Raw genomic sequence first — 27,646 nt, 5'->3', positions numbered from 1 at the left:
TGGACCACCCCAATGTCAATCAGACTCTTCTGAGGGTGGACGATAGCCATGAAACCCATTCCCTTCAGTGCCTTGGTTGCTCTGAATGAATGGAAGGGGCAAAACTGCTAAAGCCTTACGAGCAGTGGGACAGAGTTATAGACTTCTGGTAAAATGTATACTTTAAGAGGTAGACACCCCCAGCCCCCACAACCACCTCTCTGCTTGTCTCCCCTAGTCCATGAGCTCCGACCAGCAGACGTCAAAGTGGTGGCCGCCCTGGGTGACTCTCTGACGGTGAGTAGTGAGCTGTGAACCAGGATGGGCAGCTCAGAGTCCAGCCAGGCCCCGAGCAGAATCCGTGCTTCCCCATCATTGGCTCCGCTTTCAGTGCTGAGCCCATGTTACTGAGGGTCTACCCATGTCAGGCACTGAAACACAGCCAGGAGATGTAGAATGCCCTGTTTCGCCACCTTCCCGGTTCTGCTGAAAGCCGCCTCCTCCATGAGGCCTCCCCTCGATTCCCCAGGGAGAAGCAATCCCCGCCTTCCCCACTGTTCACAGGCGTTTTGTTGGTGTGTGATGGCACTCATTCAAGTCTGCCTGCCTTCATCTGGGGACTCATCTCCATCTACCCAGACTCAGAGTGGCAGGTCTTACACACACACTGCCCCATGCTCCCTACTCCATTTAAGGACATGTGCTTTGGGGCAGAGGGAGCCCAGTTCCTCACACATAGCACAGTCTTGCTAAGTGAATTGTGTTCGCCAATTACTTAGCCATTGTTGTGTACACCAACACTCTATTAGCAATTCTAAGGGAAATAAGGTATGAAACACAGTCATAGCCCCCCAGCAACCTGTCTGGCTAGAAAAACAAGAAATGTACACAGAAAGAAATGCATAATCACATAGATGACATATAGGACTGGGTTGTTTTATTTTTAAACTTCTAAGTTCAGGGGTACATGTGCAGGTTTGTTACACAGGTAAACTTGTGGCATGGGGTTTGTTGCAAAGATTATTTAATCACCCAGGTATTAAGCCTGATACCCATGAGTTATGTTTCCTGATCCTCTCCCTCCTCCCACCCTCCACTGCCTAATAGGCCCCCATGTGCGTCGTTCCCCTCCATGTAGGACTTTTAAAATAGAGTATTTATTTTAGTAGAAACAAACACCAGCCCCACATGTGTGTGAATGTGTTTCCATTTTGGCATGAACATGGAAAAAGATGTGGAAGGGCACATATGAGTCTGTTCACCACTAATGAGCTCTGGTGGTATTTGCATGTGGGTGAGGAGGGAGTGTGGAATCTGTGGCAAGGGGCAGGATTCTTAAGGTAGGGGTAGATTATTCATTTGTTTAAATACTTGTATCATTTCACATCTGTTACTTTTGTAAATTTCAAGGGTTTTTTTTTTCTTTTTTTTAAAGACAGGGCATTTAGAGAAAGCTTTATAGAGGGGATAGGAACTGATGAGGGTCTTAGAGAACGAATTTGGAAATGTAAGTTGCTGGAAAGGAGGGAGGTCAGCATTCCAGGAGGGGATGGGAGTGGGTGGTAATGGGGTAGACCAGCTCATAATGGCAGGTACTTAGCTTAGCCCTGAAGATTTGTGTGGTTTGGGAAGGAGGGAGCAAACAAGGGGAAGGAAAGTAGAAACCAGATTATGGTGACCTCAGAAGACTGGTGATGGGATTTGGCTTTAATCTTGAAGGTAAGGGAGACTCATTGAAGGGTCAGGGCTGGGGTTGGGGAACATGAAGAAAGAGGCATGTGCAGGAGTAACAGAAACTGGAGTCAGTTCGCTCAGGCAGGAGGCCAGGGTGTTGCCTGTGGCAAGGAGGTGAGGGTCTCAATTAGGAACACGGCAAAGGGGACAAAAAGAAAGGGGTGGGTGCTAGGGAGGGTGGAAAGGAGGAACCAACAGGACTTGGTTACTGGTTGTAGGTAAAGAACTGGGGAGAAGAATGTATCAAGACCACTCCAAGTTTAAGGTGGCCTGGAGAAAAGCCGGTACTATTTTTAGAAAAGGCAAATCCAGGTCCTAGCTGCTACCCCAGGGCCAGAGGAGGCTCTTCCAGTGCCCTCAGCCTAAACCCCAGCCCTGAGCTTTCTTTCTGCTTTTTACAGACAGCAGTGGGAGCTCGACCAAACAACTCCAGTGACCTACCCACATCTTGGAGGGGACTCTCTTGGAGGTGAGGATGTTCTTGACGCATGCTCTATTGATGATGCTCTCTCAGAGAGGTGTGAGTAGTGTGTTTCCCCTGTCACCCCTCCAGGGATGCAGTTGGGTCCCCAGGGCCCAACGCTGAGACAGGAGACTCGATGATGCTTGCATTACCCCTGAGGGTGATGGGAGAGACGTCCCAGGGGCCCAGGGGCCCAGAACCCGGTTCTGGTTCTGACTTAAGCATATGTTGGCACACGGAGCAGCATGTTGGTGTGATTTTAACAAATATGCTTTCTCTTCCCCAGCATCGGAGGGGATGGGAACTTGGAGACTCACACCACACTGCCCAGTAAGTAGCAGCCCGGAGAGGCACCATCACTGTGGCCATCCTCCCTGGGGCCAGGGCCTTCCTGCTGGAGGAGGGGAAGAGGAGGTTATCTGCAAGAAGGGAAGTCAGCCAGCCCTGAAAAGCCCCAGAACTCCTGTGTCCCACCCATGTCCCCACCCTATATGCTCATCTCAGTTACTGTGAGGGTCCTGCAGGGTCTCACCTGTGCTCTTCTCTTCCTCCTCCTCCTCCTCTAAAGACATTCTGAAGAAGTTCAACCCTTACCTCCTTGGCTTCTCTACCGGCACCTGGGAGGGGACAGCAGGACTAAATGTGGCAGCGGAAGGGGCCAGAGCTAGGTGAGTAGATGCCGTACAGGAGGGCGAGTGGAAGGCAAGGCTGAGACATCAGGGTGGGAAACCGGAGGAGAGAAGGATGGTGTCCAGAAGCCTGGTGCCAGGGGCAATAGCAGCTGTGCAGGACTTCCCATGCGAATTATCTCCTGAGATCCTCACACCCTTGGACAGGGGCACTGAGGCTTATAAACTTTCCAGAACCACCAAGATTATCCAGCAAGTTATCAGAGGAGGCAGGATCAGACCATGCCTGAATCAGGAGCCTTTGCTCTGACACTGTGCTATTACCGCCTCTCCAGGGCAGCAGGAGGCACACATCTGCCCTGGACCCGGGCGCTGTCCCTGCTGGCTCCAGCTCCACCTCCTGCCCAGCAGGTCAAACGAGAACTGAGTGCATGACGCGGGGGATAGCTGCCCTTTCTCTCTCCCCACCTCACTTCACTCATTGGCTCTGAAAAAGCTATATTCTGACACTAGGGAGTTAGATGTCAGGGCCCCCAAAACAGCATGGTGGCTGTTTGTTTTCACTGGGGTTTCTGTTGTTGACAACAACTCAGATAATTAAAGCTGAAATGCCTGACCAGGCTCATTGATTTTCTGCCTGGAGCGTGCTGGGTGTATGCTTTGTAGAAGGATCACTACGCTCCGATCACCAGGGAAACGACACTGGCTTGACTCACTCTGTTTACAGTGAATGTTCCTTTCAGAAGTGGTAACGTGGGCCCCATGCTCTGTTTGAGTCTCTAAGCCACAGGAAGCGATGTCAGTTCCTCAACGTCACGAGCAGGAAGAACTTATTTTTCTGTAAAAACTGGGCTTCATGAGGTCATTATAGCAACATCTAATTACTGTTATTATGATTGCTATCATCATTGTTATCATCATCATCATTTTATTGTTCTTGTACAGCACAGGCTTCATTCTCCAGGGGTTGATTTCTCACTCTGTTGACAATCAAGCCCCTTCTTCCTTTCTCACTTCACTTCTCTTATTGCCTTTTCTATTTTACCGCTGCTCAGCCCCTCTGCCAGATGAAGTCAGTGGCCAGGGAAGTAGTTGAGAACATGTGGCTGCTTGTGGGTATCTCTGATGTCCAATGTTAGGGGAAAGGAAAGTAATCCATTGACTTAAAGGAAAGTTAGAGAGCAATTATCCAACCTCCCTTTCTTATCTCTATTCTGTTGTTTATTAGCATAGATACAGATGAGTTCACCTAAAGAGAAACATACACACCATAGCAGAACACCTAATATCACAGGGTGTGGGGTCAGATCATTGGTGTCTACATTCCAGCTCCAAGACTTGCTAGCTGTGTGACCTTGGACAAGTTGCCTAGCATCTCTGAGTCTTAGTTTCTTCAGCAGTAAATAGGGATAATAATAGTACTTATCAGGGTTGTCATAAGGATTAAATGAGATAAATAATCCATGAAAAGAATGTAGTACCATACATAATACCCACCAAAAAAGCAGTACGGAAGTACCAAAAGTTTGCCATTTAATAATGGATCTTTAGTTTCAAAGTTTTCTTCATCTAACTTTCCTTCCATCAGTCAATAAGAATTCATTCAACACCTGCAAAGTACTGAAACCCAAAGTGGTTACTAAAAGATACAAAGGGCCAGGCATGGTGGCTTACACCTATAATCCCAGCACATTGAGGGCCGAGGTGGGTGGATGACCTGAGGTCAGGAGTTCGAGACCAGCTCGGCCAACATGGTGAAACCCCGTCTCTACTAAAATCAAAAACTAGCTGGGTGTGATGGTACACGCCTGTAATCCCAGCTACTATGGAGGCTAAGGCAGGAGAATCACTTGAACTCAGGAAGTGGAGGCTGCAGTGAGCCAAGATCGTGCCATTGCACTCCAGCCTGGATGACAAGAATGAATCTCCATCTCCAAAAATAATAATAATTAAAAATAAATAAAAGATACAAAGGAATCAAAAGATGAACTCCCTGCCCACGAAGAGCTCGCACTCTAGGTAAGGAGACTAAACAAATGGGAAATAACTTTCTGAAAAAGACAATGCTGGGTATGGCAACAATGCAGTGCTTCGTCATGGAGTGCAATTAAGAGAACAGGAGAGCACACAGTATGAACTGCACTGTTTAAAAGACAGATGCAGACCCAGAAGGGACCCCTGAAATCACCCAGTCCAACCTCTTCCTTTAAAAGATGGAAAAGGTCAAGCCTAGCAAGATTCAGCAACTTGTACAAGCTCACACAGCAAGTCAGTAGCAGAGCTGAAAGTAGAACCACTGGTCCCTGGGGTAAAAAAGGAAATGCAGGATGTGTAGATCAGTGAGCCCAGAGAGGAGGCTCAAGGGAAAGCAGGACTTGGTCTGGGCCTGAAGGATGGGAAGAAGATGGCTAGGAAGAGGGGAAGAAGCGGCATTTGTAACTTCCCCTCCTACCCACGAGGGCTTATTGCCCATGGATTCTCTTAGTCACATCTTGAACCTGTTAAAAGGTTAAAGGCACTTCTCTGGTCACCTTTGACCAGAAAAGTCTTTCTTTATAGCTTTCTGGTATACTCATCAATAGCAATAATGTATGGGATACAATCCTAGATCTGTAAATTCTCCTTAATGAGAAACAAGGGTGGGGATGGTACCATGTGTGTTTGGCCACGTACCTAGCTTACTGTGGACACCCAAAGATTTTCAGTGGCCAGCTCGCACCGGTTCCTGCTTTTATGGCTTCTTCCATGGATGCTTTCATTGGCTGTATCCCCTTTGCTGACCTAACTTCTCATAGACATTTCTTTAAACACAGCTTTATTGAGGTATAAATGACATGCAATAAACGTCACATGTTAAAAGGATACAATTTGGCTGGGTGCGGTGACTCATGTCTCTAATCCCAGCACTTTGGGAGGCCAAGGTAGGCAGATTGCCCAGGAGTTGGAGACCAGCCTGAGCAACACGGTGAAACCCTGTCTCTACCAAAAATAGAAAAAATTAGCCGGGCATGGTGGCATGTACCTGTAGTCCCAGCTACTCGGAAGGCTGAGATGGGAGGATCACTTGAGCTCAGAGGGGTTGAGGCTGCAGTGAGCCATGATCACACCACTACACTCCAGCCTGGGCAACAGAGCAAGACCCTATCTCAAAAAGGATACAATTTAACATTGTACCTGTGAAATCATCACCACAATCAAGATGAAAAACATGTCCATCACCCACAGGAGTTTTCTCAGGCCCCTTAGTAATCTCTCCCTCCTGCTCCTCCCTGTCCCTACCTCACACCCCAGGCAACCACTAACCTTCTTTCCATCACAATAGGTTAGTTTGCATTTTAAAAATTCTTATATAAATGGGATCAAAGAGTATATACTTTTTATCTGACTTATTTAGCAAAATGATTTTGCGATGCATCCATGTTATTGGGTATACCAATAGTTCATCCCTATTTATGGCTGAGTAGTGTTCCATTGGCATCCATATCGCTCATCCAGAACACCAAATGGCATTGTTTTATTTATGGCAGACATCAGGGGATGAAGGGAGAACTAATCCTGTCCATCCTGGTTTATTGGAGAGGGAGAAAAAAAAAAAGCGAGGAGATGGGGAATGGTGTGGAAATCTAAGTAATCACAGAAAAGAAAAACAAAAGGATTAAAGAAGCAGAGAGCAGGGCTTAGAAGTAAAGGTTAAAGGAGTCATTAAGCCTGGAAAGGAGAAAACTGAGGGATAATTGAGAGCTGTGACTTTTCTCAAATATACAAAAGGTTATTTTTAAAACAGGCAACTGAAGAAGAAATGAACAGGTTTGGCTTACAAAGAGCGAGCTTGAGGAAATAGAAGGGAAAGTTCCCAGGGGGAGGATTGACAGGATCCCAACCCGAGTGGCCGATGAGACTATTGGGTGGCAGGGGCTAGATCAATGTGGCTCCAGGGTCCATGGCAGCCCTGTGATTGTTACTAAGCTGAGATTTCTTGAGAATGGAATGAGCTTTGTACTGGTAACATCATTCTTCTTGAAACATCTGTCTTCCTAGGCCAAAATCCCATGTCTTGAGTCCTCGCTCCTGAGCCAGCACTAACGCCCCTCTCTCTTCCCCTTACCTAGGGACATGCCAGCCCAGGCCCGGGACCTGGTAGAGCAAATGAAAAACAGCCCCGTGAGTACAGGCCTCCGGGCCACCCCTGAAAGGTGCCCATCTCCTGCTGGCTGGCGAGGGGACAGCCCCATAAGGGTCCCTCTCACTACAGCACCTCCTGCTTTGGGCTGGCCTCTGTAGAGGGCCAAAAGATCCTCCGAGAAGCAGACCTTACCAAGGAGGCGCCTGCTCTGGCACCCCTCACCCCAGGGCCGGCTGCGGGAGGGCGAGGTGGAAGAGGGAGTTGGCTGAGGTGGTGTCCTTGGCCTCTGACAGCTTCCCGCTTTAACCAAGAGGTGGCTTCCCAGAGCCCTATTATGTAAATGCAGGGTTCTAAAAATAGGCTTCTCATTCCAATCCAGTTCTGCCTCCTTCCCCTCACCCTGCCCCTCTGAAACTTCTCACTAGCACTTTTTTTTTTTTTTAATAGTTCAGTGTTTATGCCTAGGAATTCAGCTCCCGGTGGGATTCCTATTATGGAGGTGGCCAAGTGGAAAGCCAACTGCTTAGAGGGCCTCCCAGGCCCAACCCCACTTCTGAGTGCACGCTGGGCTCTTCCTCCAGTCTCCTTTCCCCTACCCTAAGAACTCATCCCAGGGGCAGCTCAGGGCCTTTGCTTCTGCCTGCATCCTCTGCCCCCAGCTCCCTGGAAGGCCTTCATTTGGGGGGACGTGGTAATCCCCTCGGCATTTAATGGGCCAAGGATATGTGGGACACATCCACATTCTACTTCTCCAGGGACACAACTTTCTTAAGATTTCAAGGGGAAAATAGCCCTCCCTTGTATAAGCAGAACCCTGCCGAAAAAAAAAAAAATCCTCTCTGTGGAGCACCTTATCCCAGCACCGATTGAGGGCTGGGGAGCCCCACTTTGTTACTTTTCTTTTTTTTTTTTTTTTTAGACGGAGTCTCGCTCTGTCACCCAGGCTGGAGTGCAGTGGCGCGCTCAGCTCACTGCAGCATCCGCCTCCTGGGTTCAAGTGATTCTCCTGCCGCAGCCTCTGAAGTAGCTGGGATTACAGGCACCTGCCACCAGGCCCGGCTAATTTTTGTATTTTTAGTGGAGATGGGGTTTCACCATGTAGGCCAGGCTGGTCTCGAACTCCTGACCTCAGGTGATCCACCTGCCTCAGCCTCCCGAAGTGCTGGGATTACAGGTGTGAGCCACCGTGCCTGGCCCACTTTGCTGCTTTTCTCTGTTACAATATAAATAAGACAAAAGGCACTTGGAAGGCGGGTGGGCTGGCCCAGTAGCAACATTTGTATGTGCCTCCCACCAAGGCCTAAACTCAGGATCTTCTGTCCCCTCAGGACATCAACCTGGAGAAAGACTGGAAGCTGGTCACACTCTTCACTGGGGTCAACGACTTGTGTCATTACTGTGAGAATCCGGTAGGCCCCCGACCAACCCCATGGGGACCTGAGAAGGAAGTTGCTGACCTCTGGCAACATCCTTGCCCATCCATCCCTGGCCCTGCCCCGAGCTCCTCGCTCATGGGAGCCGCGTTTGCCTGCTGCCCCAGGCCCTCCCTGGTTTACACATGCTGGGCGAGGCTCAGCCTTTTCTACTGCCTGAGTGGCCCCTGGGAGAGCAGGTGCATTGGTTCCCCAATTCCAGAAGTAAGGTCTAGGTGGACCTGCTGTAGGCACTGCTGAGGCGAGGCCTCTCTTATCCACACAGATATGACCTCTGGTACCAGATAGGGGACTAGCCTTCCTCACCCCATCCCTGCCCTGTTTCATTTTGAGGAAGGGCAAAACAATGTTCTAGATGGGGTTAGATGGGCTATCACGAGTTAACCAAACCTCAGCGGTGGCCCTGGGAGCCCAAACCTGTTTCTGATGTTTCCATGGGGAAATATGTCCAGACTCACAAACTTGTGGAAGTTGTAACTTCCAAAATTTTTATTTTGGAATACATCTTGTTCTAAGTTGGGGACATTCTGTATTTTATTTGGCCGGGAAAAGGCAGCTGCCCAGCCTCAGAGGTTGTGGTAGAATGTTTGACAGTCACAGATGGTGGTGCGGGGGAAAAGGCATTTATCACTCGTTGTGGCTCACAGAGGCCAACTACCAGAGGCTTGATGAGAAGTATCCTCCCACACACAAGAGTTGGTCTTCCAAACCTCTTCCCCTTATTTCTCTCCCTGACCGCCCACACTCTAGAGACAGAAGTGACCCTACCTCATGGGGATTTAAGTATTGCTGTGTCCTGGACTCTCTGGGGATACCTGGACCCCAGAGCTGCGTGGACACTGGCATAGGGAAGTGCCCTTTACTAGTCCCAGAATGTGTGTTCTTCGTGGGAAGTCAGGTTTATACTCCTGAGAGCGTAGTTTAGTTGAGAGGGCTGGGATGCCAGCACTAGGATTAACTTTTTAAAACTCAGACTGTTTTAAAATGAAGGAAAGGGGGAAAGGCAGAAACTCTGGGAGACACGAGGTCCCCTCTCCTCTATTTTAACTCTTCGGTGTGGATTGTCTATCTTCGTGTTCCTTTCCCTTCCTTCCCAACTCCTAGTACCCCTTCTGGTAGCTGTGGGCAGAAACTCAGCAAACAGCACCTGTTCTATGCCCATCAGTGTGCTGGAATTGAGTGCATGGTATCTCACCTGGCCTCAGCTCTTTGTCTGCAGAAAAAAATAATGGGCTGCCTAACCTCTCCCCTCCTGCCTGAGTGGTGCTGCTTCGTGGGTGCCTCAACTCCCACTTCCTGCGGACATGCTTTCTTCCATGAGTATAAGAGCTTCAAGTCACCACCTGCACCCCCACTGGTATCAGCCTGTGACACCTTCTAAGGAGCCCAGAGCCACATCTAAAAATATAGGCCCATCTCCCTCTGCTGCAAAGCAAAGCCCTGATATTCAGCCTGCAAGGACTTACTGAGCACCTACTATGTACCTCGTATGCATCACCCAGGATGCTGTGGGCACACCTCTAAATCAGCCTCCTACTGGGGAGATGGTTCAGAGGAAGAGAACCTTACGCTGAGTCACAGGGGATAGAAGTTAGGGGAACACAGGAGAGCAAAACATTTCAGGCAGCGGGACCAGCACGGACCAAAGCCCAAAGGAAAAAGGAAGTGTGGCCACCCAGGGCATGGCAAGGGGCTGGAGAAGGCTGAGGTCAGATGACAGATGGGACTGCCAAGAGCCAAGGCTGAAAAGTGGCAGGACCCAGCACTGGCAGAGTCCACTGTTGGGTCTGAGATTATGTAGAGCAGGGTGGGGGTTGGGATTGTTCATGGTGTCTAGTAGGGGACAAGGGATGATTTCTTAGGGAGACTCAGCAGCAACAAGGACTGGGCTTCTCAGCCTGACCAGGACCACCGAAGCCCCTCTGTACCCACTCAGTCATTAGCCCAGGCCCCAGAGCCCTCCTGTGCTCTTGCCATTCTCTCAGAGTGGGCACCAGGGGCTAAAGAGAGTACCCTTTTTTCCTCACAGGAGGCCCACTTGGCCACGGAGTATGTTCAGCACATCCAACAGGCCCTGGACATCCTCTCTGAGGAGGTAGGAGAGGGGTTGCGTGTTCCTGGGTCCCGCCAGCTGCCTCCCTGGGATGCATCTAGGCAGGTTGTGTTCAGCGAGATGCTCACTGAGCAGAGACCCACCACGAGTAGGCACCGGGATGGCAGGGAGGGAGGTGGCTGTCAAGCTCCTCTGCAGGGAAGCTTCTCACTTGGCCAGAGACAGGGTTGTGTGGTAGCAATGAGCTTGCCTCTGAACCAACTGGCCCAGGTTTGCACCCAGCACTGTGGCTTCGGGCAAGTGTCTTCTCTGTGTCTCAGTTTCTCAACCTATAAAGCAGGGCCACTCAAGAAGATTCAGTGAGATAGTACAAGTTGTATCCCCTCTCTGGGCCTCAGTTTCTTCATTGGTAAAATTGGGGGGAGTGGGAATTGGATTGTAGATGACCCCCAGGTTCCTCCCAGCAGTAGCCAGTGCCCTAACGAAGCCACCCTCCACTCCCTGCAGCTCCCAAGGGCTTTCGTCAACGTGGTGGAGGTCATGGAGCTGGCCAGCCTGTACCAGGGCCAAGGCGGGAAATGTGCCATGCTGGCAGCTCAGTAAGTGGACAGGTCACCGTCCCAAGGCAAGGGCACCTGGGGTGAGGAGGGCTTGCAGGTGCCAAAGGAGGAGACCGGTAGAGGCAGAGCCAGGCAGGCCGGCCAGAGGGTAGACATGGCTCAGGGGATTGGACAACATCGGGAAGTACCTCTACATTTGCGAATGCCTGCTGTATGCAAGGTGCCTCATTTCTCTGGATCCCCTTTTGCTTTTCTGTAAAAGGAGACAGACCAAATGATCCTTAAGGCTCCCTGACATTGTCAGTGATTGCCAGGACAAACCTTGGCACACTGCTCACTGTTGAGAAGCAGCATGGGGCCATGAGTTTTCAAGGCTGCTACATCCAAGCCTTGACTGTTCTGCCATTTAGGAGCTGTGGGACCTTGAACAAACCACATAACCTCTATGAGCCTCCATGCTCCTCATCTGTAAAGTGGGGGTGATGACACCTTCCCTACAAGGTAGATGTGAGGTCAAGAGGAAACAAGGTACCCGGCCTACTGAGAGCAGGGTCTTAGGAAATAGCTTTTATTCCATCCCTGATGGGGCCTGTCCTTGAAAGCTGGGCTTGGAGGCGAGGTGCTGATGCGCAAGACAAGAGCTCCTGTCAGGGGCTGGAAGTCATTAAAGCTCTTGAACCCTGGTAGGAAGTTGCCGTGTTCTGAGGGCAGAGGGCCTCCCACATTTTGAGTGATTATTGCTATGAGAGAGGAGGTTCTCCAGGGAGCTGAGGAGTCCTACACCTGGGCTCAAATGGATTTGCTGCAAAGGTGACCAGCTGGTTCCCATTCTTGCAGGGAACCCTTCTCTCTTGCAGGGAATGGCTCCTCCAAAGTCTGTCTGTATCGTGTTCCATGTTGTCAGGGTTGCTTCCAGCTGGTTGGCCCTCCCCAGTTTTCCCACAGACTTCCCACACTGGAGCCCTGAGGGAGGGTCCTAAGCAGTTGCAGGAAGAGCTGAGAGGCCCCAGGAACTTGAGGAGCGATTCCAAACCCAGGGACAGAGCCACTGTGGCTGGTTTCCTAAACTCCAGTCTCTTGTCTACCCAGTCCTGCTCTGGAGAAATCCCAGGGACCACAGGCTCGGGAAGGAGGAGGGGGAATAGATGTTCTGTCCACAGGGAGGTCCAGGTGCCAGGGGCCAGCTCTCCCTCTTTCTCTATGAACAAGGATCCTCTGGACCTCAGGGCTCCTGAGTTAGCATTCTGTAACCTGGGTCCAAGAGTCAGCCAAAGGTGTATTGTGGGGATACTTGTGTGTCACCCTCTGCCCTAGGTAAGGCAGCACAGGCTGCAGGCCCCTGGGGTAGTGGCCTGCTGTGTGTGTCAGAGCCAGCCTCCTAGGAGGACAGAGCCACAGTGCCCCAGGGAGCCTTAATACAAGACTCCCTGTCTCACAGGAACAACTGCACCTGCCTCAGACACTTGCAAAGCTTCCTGGAGAAGCAAGAACTGAAGAAAGTGAACTGGAACCTCCAGGTAAGCCCTGCAGCCCTTCTCTTACTGACCCAGCTGGGAGGCCCCCTGTACTCCAAGGACTCGGAAATCAAATGCTCAGCAGGATGTGGCCAAGAGCAAGCCACTCCCTAAAAGCAGATCACAGCCCCTGAAATACTTATCCCTGCAAATTGAACACCAAGGCCAGGGAAGGGAATGAGAGACCCCAAAGTAGAAGCTGAGAAAATCCCCTCCTCCCAGCGGGTAGGCAGCAAGAGACTCCCGGAGTAGACTCCTTGTGGTAGGGCCCATTCCCCACCCAGAACCATGTGTAATAATTACTACTCACTTCCTCCCCTCCCTTCATTAAAAACAAAAGGCTTAGGCCCGGCACAATGGCTCACGTCTGGTGTCCCAGCTACCCAGGAGGCTGAGATGGGAGGACAGCTTGAGCCCAGGAGTTGGATGCTGCCGTTAGCTATGATCATGCCATTGTACTCTGTCTAGACAACAGCGTGAGACCCTATCTCAAAAAAAAGAAAAAGAAAAAGGCTTAGCCCTGCCTTACTTACCTCTACCTCAAATTCTCCTTGCCCTCTCTCTACCCCCTTCCATCTCCCCACCTCCACTCCTGCTTATGTCTCTGCCTCTATTGTTCCCTCTCAGGCTCAGGTAGCATTTCCATTCTGCAAACTGACCCACCTTCATTCACAAGGCAAGTCTGCTTCCCTCCTCTAAGGAGCTTCCCCTGCCTGAACTTCACCCGTGGACATCTCCCCATATCACATTCAGTCTGTACTTGATGGGCCCTAAAAGCCCCAAAGGGTTCTCATGTTTTCACATCTTGGCTCATTTTCCCAGATGGATGATAAACTTGAAGATAAGTACATCTAGTCTGTTCCTTTTACATTCCAATCTTGGATACTTAAATCCAGCCACCATGGACTCTCCTCCCACAAAGTTCACGGGCATTTTGGGAGCCGGTGTTGAGATGCTCCCCGTCTGACCTGTAGCCCCATGTTCTAATTGACCTCTTCATGCAGTGAGAGGAGGAGAGGCCTTTGGCCTAGGCAATCTGGTCAGTGGCTCAGACCCAGCCTTTCAGGCAGAGGCTTTGGAATGGGACTGGGTGGAGCTGTGCAGGTAGGGAGCTTCTCCCACCAGGAGCCGCTGGGGTTCAACTCACCTCTGATCCTGAGGACCAGCATAGGGCCTTGAAATGCCCGTGCCAATGAATGGGTGGAGAATGAAAGCATGTTTGCATCCCACTAGAGTAGCCCCTTAAAGTCACTGTCCTTTAGGGTGAGTTGACTCCTGTCACAACCAATCCAAGGCAGCAGGACTGGACCCTGTCTGTGCAGCCTTGCCAGGAGGGTTGAGTAGCTTCTCTCTTCATCCCCAGAATGGCATCTCCAGTTTCTCCTACTGGCACCAATACACACAGCGTGAGGACTTTGCAGTTGTGGTGCAGCCTTTCTTCCAAAACACACTCACCCCACTGAACGAGGTGAGCTGCAGGTATTTTAGGGAGGCTCACATATGGGGGCCTTATCACAGACGATGGATGTATTTCCTTCTCTAAGTGGGCATTTTTTTTTAACCATCTCTCTCCAAGAGGGCTCCTGAGGGCGGCTTTTTCCACATTACCTCCTTTTTGTGGGGGCTGGGCTGTGATTGGAACTCAGATGTGCTTGGAAAGGAAATCAATAGTGACTAAGTTCCCAGGCCTAGCCCTGATGTTTTCTGGATTGGAATAGAATGGAAAGCTTCCTAGAAATGTTACTCTTTTCAACTCTTAGGATAGGGGTGCTGAAAGAAAAGGGAGAGACTATGGGTGGGTCCAATTCATGTCTGTTTAAAAAGAAAATTCCAGCCGGGTGCAGTGGCTCACACCTGTAATCTCAGCCTTTGGGAGGCCAAGGCGGTTGAATCACGAGGTTAGGAGTTTGAGACCAGCCTGGCCAACGTGGTGAAACCCCGTTTCTACTAAAAATACAAAAAGTTAGCTGGGCATGGTGGCAGGCACCTGTGATCCCAGGTACTCGGGAGGCAGAAGTTGCAGTGAGCTGAGATCATGCCGCTGCACTCCAGCCTGGCTGACAGTGTGAAACTCTATCTCAAAAAAAAAAAAAAAAAGAAAAAAGAAAATTCCAAATTCTGGGAGTTTTTCCATCAGTATCTGAGCCAGTTGGCAGGAAAGTTGAAAGAATGAAAGGAGACATGCCCAGGGCACCTGCTGGGAGAGGGAGTGGGGCTCAGGTAACAGAGCCCTTTCCCAGGATGGTAACCTCCTTGCCTTTGGTTGCAGAGAGGGGACACTGACCTCACCTTCTTCTCCGAGGACTGTTTTCACTTCTCAGACCGTGGGCATGCCGAGATGGCCATCGCACTCTGGAACAACATGGTGAGCAGCCAAGGGCCTGGTGGGCCTTGTCAAGGAGGAATCCAAGGATATTGACTCTCTGTCTCATAATGGCAAACCTACTGGAGACATGGCTCCTTTCTCCCCAAAGCCCAAAATGGCAGCACACCTTATTGGTCCTGATAGATTAATTCCAAAGGGAAAATACCCTGTATTTATCCAACACCCTTTGAAAGTTATACACACACACACACACACAACTTTATTCCTTGTTCCTTCAGCAATGCCCAAGTACTGCAAGGGGATCCCTTTGTAATCAGATAGGTTGGCTGGATAAAAGTACCAACTTCCACCTCTTACTGTGTGACCTTGGGCAAATGATCTCTCTGGCCACCTGTATCAACATCTATAAAACAGTGAAAATAAGACAGGTCTCAGAAAACGCATTGAGATCATGTGTACGTGGCACCCAGCACAATAGTTAGCACTCAGCAAATGTCACCACCATCAGCCTTCCAAGCACTCTGGGCTCAACTCATACCCAGCTCGTTTCTTTAAACATCGAAAAGTGGAGATCCACACAGCCTGTTTTCCCAGGCTGATACCTATTCCAGTCCTTTCTGATGGAGAGAAGGAACCTTATGAAATGAACACACAGTCCAGGGGTCTTTCAGGGACACCTGGCTGGTGCTTCCACTCTGCCTTCTGTGGCTGGCCACCAGTAACTGAATGCTTTCTGCACAGCAGCTGACCTGTCACCCCCAACAACTGGATCCTCTTGCATGGAGCAAATGAAATGCCTTCCCAACCCAATGGTTTCTTTTAATCCAGGCTCAGTGGGTAACACAATCCCCACCCCAACCTGTATGTTCCCTCCTTTGTCCTGTGACAACTAAACAAGCTACATTCCAGCTCCTTTTATCACAGTTTCAGGCCCATAGTGTCTCTGCCAACCACCGCTGTGCAAACATTCCCACCCCTGTCAGCTCATCCAGTATGTCCAGCATCTCACTCGGCTGACTCACAATATTGACTTTCTCCTTAGCTATACCATCTCTTCCTCTCTAGCAACCTCTTCTTTTAAGAACAGCATGTAAACTGGCTTTATCCTTGGCCTAGTTAATGACAGACTCAGCTTATGTCGACTTCCATTGTCAGGGGGTTTTCCTCCTGTGGACATCACGTACCTGCCCACTCCAAGAACTTCTATTGTACTCTTTCAGCCCAAGACTCTGGATTGTAACCAAAATATCTTTGAGTTTGCCGCACAATTTTTAAATCAGTTTATATGGTATAATTCCTGTTTCTTTTGTGGATTTTGTTTTGAAGGCAGTCGTCCTTCAGTGGCTGAATCATGTGACTTTATTCCTTTGTAAAAATCCTCCCAAAGAAAGGGTACCTATTCCCTGTTCCTTTTCCCCTGAGACCTCAAGGGAATCCACAGATTCCCTAAGCCCTTGGCCCTTCCTTCCCAGTTTTTTCATCAACGTATGGCCTTCCTACCAGGTGGCACTCCAAGTCTGCTTAAAGCTGGGACCCTCCAGGAATCTCCTGGGGCTGGATAGCTGTAGTGATGGCTGGAACATGAAAAAGAGTCCATTGGTTTCTTTTCTTGTGAATTAACAACGTCGCTCTGGCCAGGCACGGTGGCTCATGCCTGTAATCCCAGCACTTTGGGAGGCCAAGGCAGGTGGATCGCTTGAGCCCAGGAATTAGACACCAACCTGGGCAACACGGGAGATTCTGTCTCTACAAAAATAATCAAAATATTAGCCAGGTGTGGTGGTGCATGCCTGTAGCCCCAGCTGCTCAGAAGGCTGACATGAGAAGATCAGTTGAGCATGGGAGGTCAAGGCTGCAGTGAGCCGAGATGGCACCACTGCACTCCAGCCTGGGCCATAGAGCAAGACCCTATCTCAAAAAACAAATAGAAAAAAAATCTATGTAGCTCTGGCCTTCTCTTCCAAAGCAGTTCAGTAGCTCTTCCCGTTCACTCAGGTAAGAGGCCTTCATTTCATAAAGAAAAGTGGGAGGAGTTTAGATATGAAAACAAAACGTAAACACTGCACTGGAGCTACTGTGGAAACAAAACAAGACTGTCCATGGTTCCCCAGCCATTATTATCTCAGCCATACCCCGAATTTCAAAATAACAAAAACAGAACTAAAGCCATCCAGGGGTTTCTTAACCTATGCTCTATAATTTGGGGAAATAATTATACAGTCTAATGTTTTCATCCAAAGCCAATCTGAGACATAAAGCTGTAGCATCATGCCAACTTTTCAGATCGGCTTCTGGCTGGAATTTCACCCCTAGAGTAACAAAAAATAAATAACAGACCATTAGAGCTGGAACAGACTGAGAGGTCATCTAGCCGGAACATTCTGTAACTAAAGCATAGAGACATGAAGCAGTTCGCCCAACATAACACAGACTGGTCATGGCACAAGGGGGATTAGAGCCCAGGTTTTTCTAGTCCTTTCCTGGTGACCTGGCCACGCCACCACCCTCCCCACTGCTCCCAACCTGATAAGCACATACATACCCAGTGAATTCATGTCTCACAATTAGAGCCCTATGACATAGTGTCTGCAGGCTTTGGCTGATGTTCCCAGGGTTCCCTACTAGGAAACAAAAAGCACCTTAAACTATTTCATCTCCCGCCCCTCCTCTCACATCCTTCTCGAGACTTTTGCAAAGGCAAAGCCAGAAGCTCCAGCCGCACCAGGGATGTTTTCCTCTTCCTCTGCCTTCTTTTGTCTTCTTATCTCAAGAGTTTCTCTTTCCTGAGGCCTAGTCCTCTACTGCTGCCTGCTCCCTCTTCTGCAGAAATCCTGCTCTCAGCCAGTGTTTGTATCTCCCCAGGTGCTGGGTGACAGCTCCAGCCTCCTAACTGACATCCCTGTCTTCAGAGCTCTTAGAATCGCGACTCTCAGCTCTTGCTGCATATTAGAATCATTCAGGGACATGTATGACAGAGTCTCACTCTGTTGCCCAGGTTGGAGAGGAATGGCGCGATCTCAGCTCACTGCAACCTCCATCTCCTGGATTCAAGTGATTCTTCTGCCTCAGTCTCCAAGTAGCTGGGATTACAGGTGCACGCCACCATGCCCAGCTAATTTTTGTATTTTTAGTAGAGACAGGGTTTCCCCATGTTGGCCAGGCCAGGCTGGTCTTTAACTCCTGACCTCAGGAGATCCACCCGCCTGGGCCTCCCAAAGTGCTGGGATTATAGGTGTGAGCCACAATGCTGGGCCATCCAGGGACTTTTAAAACAGTTAGTGCCTACAGCCACTTTGGAAAATTCTTTGGTATATTTAATAATGCTGAACACATGTATTTCCTGTGATCCAAGGATTTCACTCCTAGGTATATCCCCAAAAGAAAGGTATACATATGTCCACCAAAAGATACACACAAGAATATTCACAGCAGCACTATTTATAAACAGCCCCAAACTAGAAACTCCCCAAATGCCCACTGACAGTAGGATGGATGAATAAACTGTGGCACATTCATACTAAGGAATACCATACAGGTTTGACCACATCTGTGGCTTTAAAAAAAAATCAAGCAGGGTGATGTGACACAGAGTAATGGCCGGGAAGAGGGAGGCCTCACTGAAGAAGTGACAGTTGAACAAACTTGAACAACATACAATAATATCTACAAAGTTCAAAAGCAAGCAGCTTGGCATATGGGGTTAGAAGTCAGCATGATGGTGTAGAGATTTACTGGGGGATGAATAGTCCTGGAAGAAGGTGGAAAGGGGCTTCTGAGGACTGTAATAGTCTGTTGCCTGACTGGATGCTGGTATGTTCATTTTATCAAAACTCCTCTGTTGCTCACTTACGATTTGTGCTAGTTTCTATGTGTATGTTAGCTTCAATTAAAAGTTTACTTGAGGCCGGGTACAGTGGCTCACACCTGTAATCCCAGCACTTTGGGAGGCCGAGGCGGGCAGATCCCCTGAGGTCAAGAGTTCAATACCAGCCTAGCCAACATGGTGAAACCCCGTCTCTACTAAAAATACAAAATTAGCCAAGCGTGGTGGCACGCGCCCATAATTCCAGCTACTTGGGAGGCTGAGACTGAACCCAGGAGGCGGGGGTTGCAGTGAGCCAAGATCGCATCATTGTACTCCAGCCTGGGTGACAAGAGTAAAACTCTGTCTCAAATTAAAAAAAAAAAAAAAAAGTTTACTGGAAAAACAATATCAGTGCCTGACTGGGCTTATCCTCAGAGATTCTGACTTAATTGGTCTGGAGTGCAGAGCTGGATTTGGTACTTTGTGAAAGCTCCTGAGATTATTTTAATGTGCAGGGTTTATGAACCACTGCCTTAGATCTGGTCCCTACAGAGAAATCAAGTAATCTGCATAAAAGAAAACCTGACCCAGTCACTCCCCTGCTTTCAAACTTCCAAAGCCTCCCACCTCTGAAGGAGGCAGGCCAGGCCCCATAGCACAGCACACCAGGCCTCTGGGACTTGGCCTGGTTCACCTGATTAACCTCTCTGGCTACCATTTCCACCAGCATCTGCCTTGCATATTGCAGTCTACTGACTCCAGCAGCATCCTGCACCACCCGTGGTGTTCCACACCTCTGCTCACTCTTGCTCTCCTCCTCCTCCTGGATTGCGCTTCTCACCTCCTTGCCCACTCCACCACTCAACTCAGGTGCCACCTCCTGCAGGAAGCCACCTCTGAATCTCCAGGACAAGCCAGTGGCCCACCCAGGTCCGTTACACCCTGCCCAGTCCTGTCATTTGCTCCATGGTTGGTAGCCACAGTGCCTGGCTTAGGAAAGATTGGTTCTAGGAAAAACAATTTCATTCCCTGTGGCCAGCTCCAAGCCTTCCCCCGCCAAGCTTCTCCATTCAGGTCTCTGTGACTTTAATTAATTCATTCATCCATCCATCCAACAGGTATTTACTGAGCACTGCTATGTGCTAGGTACTGCTCCAGGTGCTGAGGACTCAGCAGTGAAAAAAAGATGACTCCTGTTCTCATGGGACATACAGGATAGTAGGGAAAAGACAGATAATCAACAAGGTCATTTCTGACCACATCTATGGCTTAAGAAAAAGTCAGGCAGAGTGATGTGATACAGAGTAATGGTGGGGGAGAGGGAGGCCTCCCTGAAGAAGTGACAGTGAATTGAGAAGCGCACGTCAAGAGGTTGCCAGGCAGAGGAAATAGGACCCACGTGGGCTTAGAGTCAGGAATGAGCTTGAAGTGTCTGAGGAACTTAAAGGCCAGTGTGACCAGAGGGAAGTGAACAAGGTCAAAGAGTTGGGCAGGGGCCAGGTCCCTAGATGCTTCTAAGCAGGAGAGGGATATGCTCTGGCTTACCCCTGGGTCCGTGTACCCTGGACTGGAAGAAAGCAAGGGTGGACCTAGAAAGACCACTAGGAGGCTGCTGGTGATGGGTGAGAGAGGAAGGGGGCTGAGACTAGGGTCAGGGCAGAGGAGGAGAGAAGCTGTCATGGGCTGGCGGATGGATGATGGGGAAGAGGAACAAAGGATGACTTTTTGGTTTGGGGTCTAAGAAACTGGGTAGATGGTTGAGCAGGTAGAGAAAAATCAGCATGGGAGGAAAAAAAAATCAAGACTTCTGTTTTGGACATGGTGTGAACTGCCTTCCAGACATCCACATAGAGGTATCGGGATACAGAAGTCTGGAACTCACAGAGGAATTCACAGCTGGAGATTGAAGAAAAAAAAAAGTGGGGTTATTAGCATAGAGGGCCAATATGGTGAAACCCCGTCTCTACTGAAAATACAAAAATTCTCCAGGCGTGGTGGCTTGCACCTGTAATCCCAGCTACTCAGGGAGGCTGAGGCAGGAGAATCGCTTGAACCCAGAGACGGGGCGGAAGTTGCAGTAAGCCGAGATCGTGCCATTGCACTCCAGCCTGGGTGACAGGGCAAGATTCCGTCTTAAAAAAAAAGCCACTACAGGATCAACTAAGAGCTCCTCGAGAAAGAATAGGTAGAAAAGAATGTAAGGCCAACTACCTAGCCCTGGGCATTCATTCCAGATTTCAACTCCAGGGAGAGATGAGAAGGAGAGTGTGGAGGTAGATGGGAAGTGAGAAACAATGCTGTGTCCAGACAGCCAAGACAAGTCAGTGTTTCGAGAGAGAGAGAGAGCTGTCAACTCTGATGAATGCTCCTGAGAAGCCAAGAAAGATGAAGACAAAAAAAAAAAAAAAAAAGACCTTTGGCTCTGTCCATATGGAGATCATTGGTGGCCAGGGCCAGAGCTTCCATCCAGCGATGGAGACTGCAGACTGGCTGGAGTGAGCAGCAGAGAGAAGGAGAGATTAGGAAGTGCTGCCAGCACCTATAGACGGCTCTTTCCAGAAGTTATGAGAAGTAACAGTCACGGTCACTGGAGGGGACATGAATCAAAGAAAGGGAGGTGAAGGAGGGGAGATATTGGAGCAGGTTGTTAACTGATGAGAAGGAACCAGTAGAAAGGGAGAAACTGCACTCATCAAACCCTTGTAATCACGATCATCTTCCGTGTGAATTAGTTCTGGGTTCCTGGAATAGCATCGGGAATCAGCCGCCCTGACCTTTAGCATTTATTCTGTCACTGTTACGATAGGCTTGAGTTTCCTCAGTTCTTAAGAGAGTGGAAATAATACTACCTTATGTACGTAAGCCACCCCAATCACATGTGATTTCGTGCCATCTTCTCATTTGATGCTCACAACAAACCAAGGTGTCAGTACAGGATGTCATGCCTGTCCCTAACCTCAGAGAAGTAGCCAGCCCAGCACTGCACAGCTCGTTACCAGCAGATCCTGGATCCCAGCCATCTGCCCATCATGCTCAGTCTAGTCACCCTGGCATCTCTCCCAGGAACAGAACTGCCCTCCCTCCTCCAATTGTGTTACTAAGGAACAGGTGTAAAAGGCTTTCAGACAGCAGAAAGTGAGATCATGGGCCAGGTGTGGTCATGAGCTCAGATAGTGAACTTTCACCTCCCTCCCTGGCAATACCCTGTGGTCAGGAGCAGGCAGATTACACAAAGAGTGGAGGCCAGATGTTCCAAACAGACTCTGAATAGATGACAGTGCCAGGGGCTCATTCTTCTCAGTGCTGGCCACATGTTGGGCCTGGCTACTGGCTAAAAGATAATGGGGAGGGGGATACAGTAGCTCCCAGCTCATCCTCAGAGGGTCCTGGGATCAAAGGTATTTACACCCAGGGATATTTCAGATAAATCTTTTCATCTATGTGGAAAACATACAAAGTGGCACAAGTGAGAAACTCCAATTTCCTAAGGTTGACAAGTGCAGTAATGATGTCATGGTAACCAATATGTTTCCAAAGTTTCCTGAGGTTGACTAGCCCCATGCACTTTGAGAAGTTGGTAAATAGGATTGTCATTGTTTTATAAAATTGAAAACATGGTGTCTTGCAATCACAGCCACTCACAGAGGAAGCCAGAGATGGTCCCAGCCCTTCCACAGACTCCCTGTGGACTCAGGACTGGTGGTCTCTCCTGGGCCTTGCTCTACCCGGCACAGACTCAGGGTCCTGCCCTGCCGACAGATGCTGCCTAGCCTTCTGTGCGTCATAAGTCAGCTCCTGTTCAGCCCCAGGCTGCTGGGTCCCTGCTGTGGGCCAAAAACCAGCCACTTTGCTGGTTTCTATCCCCCACCCCCTTCCCGAGGGAGGGGCTCTGGTATGAGACACCCCCTCAGAGAGGAAAGTGTCTCCCAGCTTTGGAGAGAATCAAGGTGTCCTTTCTCTCTCTCCAGCTGGAACCAGTGGGCCACAAGACTACCTCCAACAACTTCACCCACAGCCGAGCCAAACTCAAGTGCCCCTCTCCTGTGAGTAAACGTCCTGCCTGCCCCAGGTGGAACAGATGCCTGGGGTGGGGGTTGTCCTGTTCCCTGGAAGCACAGAAGAGTCCCCGGGGATGCCCCCTCAAATGCGGCTTCACTCACTGCCATCTTCTCAAATCCCACCTGTCCCCAGTGCCACAGAAACTTCTCAGTGTGTGGGCAGCCATGGAGTAAGGGGAGAGGACATTCAACAGCTCCAACCGAAGTGAGGACAATCACTCAGGAAGGCAGATGAGCACTGGCGGGTGTCTCAGGTCACCCATTCCTTCCGAAAGCTCTGATGCATCCTCAGTCTTAAAAGTGCATCAAGGCCAGGTGTGGTGGCTCACGCCTATAATCCAAGCACTTTGGGAGGCTGAGGCGGTCAGATCACCTGAGGTCTGGAGTACAAGACCAGCCTGGCCAACATGGTGAAACCCCGTCTCTACTAAAAATACAAAAGTTAGCCGGGCATGATGGAGGGTGCCTGTAATCCCAGCTACTTGGGAGGCTGAGGCAGGAGAATCACTTGAACCTGAGAGGCGGTGGTTGCAGTGAGCCGAGATGGCACCACTGCACTCCAGACTGAGTGACAGAGTGAGACTGTCTCAAAAATAAATAAAAGTGCATCAAGCAGCTCTCCCGTGCCAGGCGGTATACTAGGATCTGGGGATCAGGAGGCAAAGATAGACTCAGCGTCTGTTCCTGGAGCCTGCAATGGTCTTCCTCCCTCACCACACCCACCGCCCTCGCCTGGCCCACCTTTGAAGCCTGTGACTTGTCTCCCTAGCTCTCCTTTCCCTCTTCTCCATCCACCCTACACTTGCTGCCAGACACAGATAGACCTTCCTGGAAGTAATTTGCCCCATCAAGGCTGCTTGAAATCCTTGCCTGATCCCTACTGCCCATTGATCAGAGTCTGGAGGAGGGTCACCTCCCTCCATTATACACACACTGCACTCCTGGCCAGTGGATCCATCTCCCAGGAAGCCCCACGACTGCCCGTGTCCAGGCCTTTCCTTTTGCCATCTGCTCCTGGAGGTTCATCTTCCATCTGCTATGAGAACATCCGCCTCCCTCCAGGCCCAGATGTTGCCTTCATGAAGCGACAGTTTCACCTTCTCTTACCTACCATTCCTGTCTCCACTCACCCGTGTGGGTCTCCTTTTCTATTTGTACCTCTCGTAAGACACTGACCCAGTCTCCTTTATGATGTGATTGTTTCTGCACGTCTCACCTTCCTCCTGGGCCACAAGAAAAGATATCACATCTTAACCCTCCGGTCTCATCACAGCTTCCAGCATGGGGGCTCAACACAGCAGGTGCCCAATTCACATTCACTGAGAGTGGAGAGGGGCGTAGGAAGGCAAGAATGCACACGATCTGCCCACATGCCTCCCCTCCCGGCCCTTCTGATTTGGGGATCTTTCATCTACTACAAAACCAGCTGTCCTTCCATGCTGCCCTTCCCTGATTTCTGGGTACCCCTGGGATGCGAGAATGGGGACAGTTGTGACCATGAGGAAACAGAGGTGGGAGTTCTACAGGCCCCCCAGGGCTCTCTGCCATTGGTCACCTATCAGTTCCCAATCTTTCAAAATCAGGTTTGATGGCCAGGGAGACGCTGGTGAGAAACCAAAAGAAGGTTCTAGCTGGGTGTTGACCTCTTTAGAGGCCCAGCCTGCTAAAGAGGGTTTGGGCACAACCTAAATGAGGGAGCTTTACAAAAGGGAAGCACTGTGAAAACGTGCGGGGTTATCACAGCATCTCAGGAATGGGGACTAGGTAAGTCTTGGCTTGGTTACGGATGGTTCATGGAGATCCTTTCCGCTGACCCCCTCCTCCTCCACAGGAGAGCCCTTACCTCTACACCCTGCGGAATAGCCGACTGCTCCCAGACCAGGCTGAAGAAGCCCCCGAGGTGCTCTACTGGGCTGTGCCCGTGGCGGCGGGAGTCGGCCTTGGGGTGGGCGTCATCGGGACAGTGATCTGGAGGTGCAGGAGAGGTGGCCAGAGGGAAGATCCTCCAATGAGCCTGCGCACTGTGGCCCTCTAGGCCCGGGGGTGGGTCCTCACCCTAAACTCCCTATAGCCACTCTCTTCACTGCCCTCTGCCCCAGCCACTCCCGGCCACCAGGACATGCTTCAATGCCTGGTGCCATAGGAAGCCCAGGGGACAGTCACGACTTCTTGGGGCCTGGGCTTCTTCCAGGCCTATGCACCTGGAATGGATACATTTAAATAAAGTCCAAAGCTGTTTTATTCCTGAGTTTGCCTGCATGAAGCACTCGCCTTCCATCTCTTGTGCAGCCCAGGTGTGGGAGCTGCCACTTTTCGTGGCCTACCTCCAGCAGGACTGCCCAAGCCACGGCCAACCAGAGCCCAAACTGCCTGCCACCACGAGCATATCCTCAAGTCACCAAACCCACTATTTCAAAGGCAGAAAAAATGCTGGTCACCAGGTGGTGGCTGGAATTTTGGAGCTGGCTGGCCGCCATTGAGTCCAGTCCAACACATACCTATTAAGCAACTGTTTCGTATCCAGGACAATGCAGAGCACTGAGGTGCCTCCTAGGCTGTGCATGTCACAGCCTGGCCGAGAGGTCAAACTCCTTCAATAACCAAGAAGCCACGTGATGATGTGTAACTACTAGGGCATCAGTAGGTAAATGTGTCTGATTGTTTTAAATAATAGAAAGGGTTCTTCTTTGGGGAGTTTCTTGGGGGAGGGCAACCTTCACATGTCATTTTGGGAAAAGGAAAAAAAAAATGATTGGGACACAAATACCTCCTATATTCTCAACCTGATTTTCTCAAGGTACTAAATTTAGGAAAAATTCCTATTTCTATATGCCCAGGTTTCTGAGAGAAAGCTAGAGAGAGTCTGAAAATATAGGCTGCATTCATTGAGCGCCTGCTAGGGGCGAGGCCCCATGCTGGAGGCCTTCCACAAATGGTCTCTTTTATTCTGCACAAAAGCCCAAGGAGGGGGTAAAGGGAAAATCTTTGAAAATAGAAGTGATGGTTGCACAACATCGTGAATGTACTAAAGGCCGCGAATTGTTCCATTTAAAATGATTAATTGTGTATCATGTGAATTTCACTTCAATTAAAAAGAATCCAGGGAGGTGGACATCATCTGCGTTTTAAACCTCTCTCTGATCCTGAAGTCCGGGATGATAAAGAGCCTGAGTCAGAATTCCGGATGCAACACTGAAATGTTGTGCCCTGAAGCTGCCTTCGCCAGCCTGAGCCCAGTTTCTCAGGCTCTGCATCTGTAAAAATTGGAATAAGAGTACACATTTTGCTTATCTCATGGCGCTGCTGAAAAATAACGAACTGTGTGTGAACCTCTAACTCTAATATGCTGCACAACTGAAAATGGCCTTTTTCCTTGGTGAAGAGTTGGGATAAGGCCCGACTGTTGGGGAAGATGTCAGACCCAGAGATGAGTTTGGGGAAATGGGGTAATAACACATGGGTGGAGACTGCCCGCCTTCCTCTCAGGGAGGTTCGTCATCTTATCTCTTTCTGGCACAACAGAGAACCCGAAGGACCTATACCCTGTTCTGTGTTCTTCTGGGCTTCAGTGTCTGTTTCTATACAGTGGGAACAGCATGCATTCCCCTACTTTTTGCTATACACTGGAAAACGTGGTGACTGAGTCACATATCCCAGCTTATGCTCCTAGCTTAAGACAGCGTAACGACGAAGGTAACCCTTACGCTCCTGGTTTGAGACAGTGTAACGACAGAGGTAATCCTTACGCTCCTGGCTTGAGATGGTATAAAGACAAAGGTAACATAGGAAGTCAAGGAGTTCGCTTCACCACCTCTCCCCCGACCCTACCCCTTTTTTTTCCTGCAAGTTTCTATTCTTCCAGCAGCTCCTACCTCAAAGCGGCATGGATTCATAACCACAGGCTCCCCTCATTAGGATGTGGGGAGGGAGGGTGTTGGAATCCACACTGCCAGAGTAATCCAGACTAAAACATCAACAAATGGTCCCAGCTGGTTCACCAAGGAACACTTGGCAATACAAAGAAATCCTGTCTGGAGCGACATGGACACAGCCACAAACCAGTCACCAAATTCCCAGCAAATATGTGCTAAGAAGCCAAAAATTAAAAATATGTGAGAAGCACCCACTTGAAATTGGTGGTATTACATACATACACTGGCTATGCGCCATGTTGTTTTTCTGTAGGAAAATGTCCAGTCTAGCTAGAATGGCACCCACAGCCACACCATGAGCAAAGCCACCAAATCGTGAGGAAGCCACAGTCCATGGCACTCCCCATGGAGGCTTCTGAATTCAGAAAAGATAGATTCGTGTGGCTTAAACCTGGTCCAAGTCTTCCTAAAGGACATGGAACTTTGAGCTCTGAAAAGATGGCGAATGGTTACCAAAAGGAATGAGGTTGTCGAGACTGGGAAAACTCCATATAGGTGGAGAGATGAGCATAGTCAATATGGGGGACCAGGAAAAATAAGGATGGATGAGCCAGATATGGGTTAGAGGACGTGATGGAAAGGACGAGGAGTTGATAGCAATTATGTTGTTGTGATGGTTGTAACATCAGGCTATGCTTGACTAGGGAATATAAATGTTAGTGAGGAAAGATTTGTACAAAGAAAATGCTAATAGTTGACATAAAGTGCTTGTGCTGTGGTGGGCACTGTGGTGCACAATAATGAAACTTCACACATCCCTATTATCATTCCCTTTCTACAGAGAAGGAAACCAAGACTCAGGGAAGAAGTAACTGGCCCAGAGTTATACTTTGGTTACATAATGCGACATCCGTCCGAATTAATACTGGAGCCCAGAGTAGGGGGGTAACCCAGAAAAATAAAACCACCACTGGTTCCAGCAGTGAATTGGGCCTAATTGCAAATAAATGTGGTATAAAATAAAGACCTAGAATGTCTAATAGCACCATTGTTCCTCTGCTTTCAACTGGTCTGAAAAACTCAACTATCTCTAGTTA

The 27,646-nt window shown here is 49.6% G+C and overlaps 1 protein-coding gene across 2 annotated transcripts in view; it reads left to right on the top strand.

The window, feature by feature from the left end:
- PLB1 (phospholipase B1) overlaps positions 1-25,794 on the top strand; it is a 154,208-nt gene extending 128,414 nt beyond the window's left edge. The window contains exons 46-58 of one of the 2 annotated variants that reach the window (XM_030799599.1): positions 218-276; positions 2,115-2,182; positions 2,463-2,506; positions 2,745-2,844; positions 6,915-6,966; positions 8,257-8,337; positions 10,391-10,456; positions 10,922-11,013; positions 12,413-12,491; positions 13,852-13,956; positions 14,758-14,853; positions 22,588-22,662; positions 24,509-25,794. In XM_030799599.1, coding sequence (XP_030655459.1) covers positions 218-276; positions 2,115-2,182; positions 2,463-2,506; positions 2,745-2,844; positions 6,915-6,966; positions 8,257-8,337; positions 10,391-10,456; positions 10,922-11,013; positions 12,413-12,491; positions 13,852-13,956; positions 14,758-14,853; positions 22,588-22,662; positions 24,509-24,712 — 1,121 coding nt within the window. In that variant the 3' untranslated portion in view covers positions 24,713-25,794. The remainder of the gene's footprint in view (positions 1-217; positions 277-2,114; positions 2,183-2,462; positions 2,507-2,744; positions 2,845-6,914; positions 6,967-8,256; positions 8,338-10,390; positions 10,457-10,921; positions 11,014-12,412; positions 12,492-13,851; positions 13,957-14,757; positions 14,854-22,587; positions 22,663-24,508) is intronic. The other variant, XM_030799600.1, reaches the window with a different exon arrangement.
- Positions 25,795-27,646: the final 1,852 nt, after the last annotated feature.

This window comes from Nomascus leucogenys, chromosome 19 (assembly GCF_006542625.1).
Source record: "Nomascus leucogenys isolate Asia chromosome 19, Asia_NLE_v1, whole genome shotgun sequence".
NCBI classification, from domain to species: Eukaryota; Metazoa; Chordata; class Mammalia; order Primates; family Hylobatidae; genus Nomascus; species Nomascus leucogenys.
Note: the sequence above shows the minus strand (reverse complement) of the source record. Positions and strands in the feature narration are given on the sequence as shown.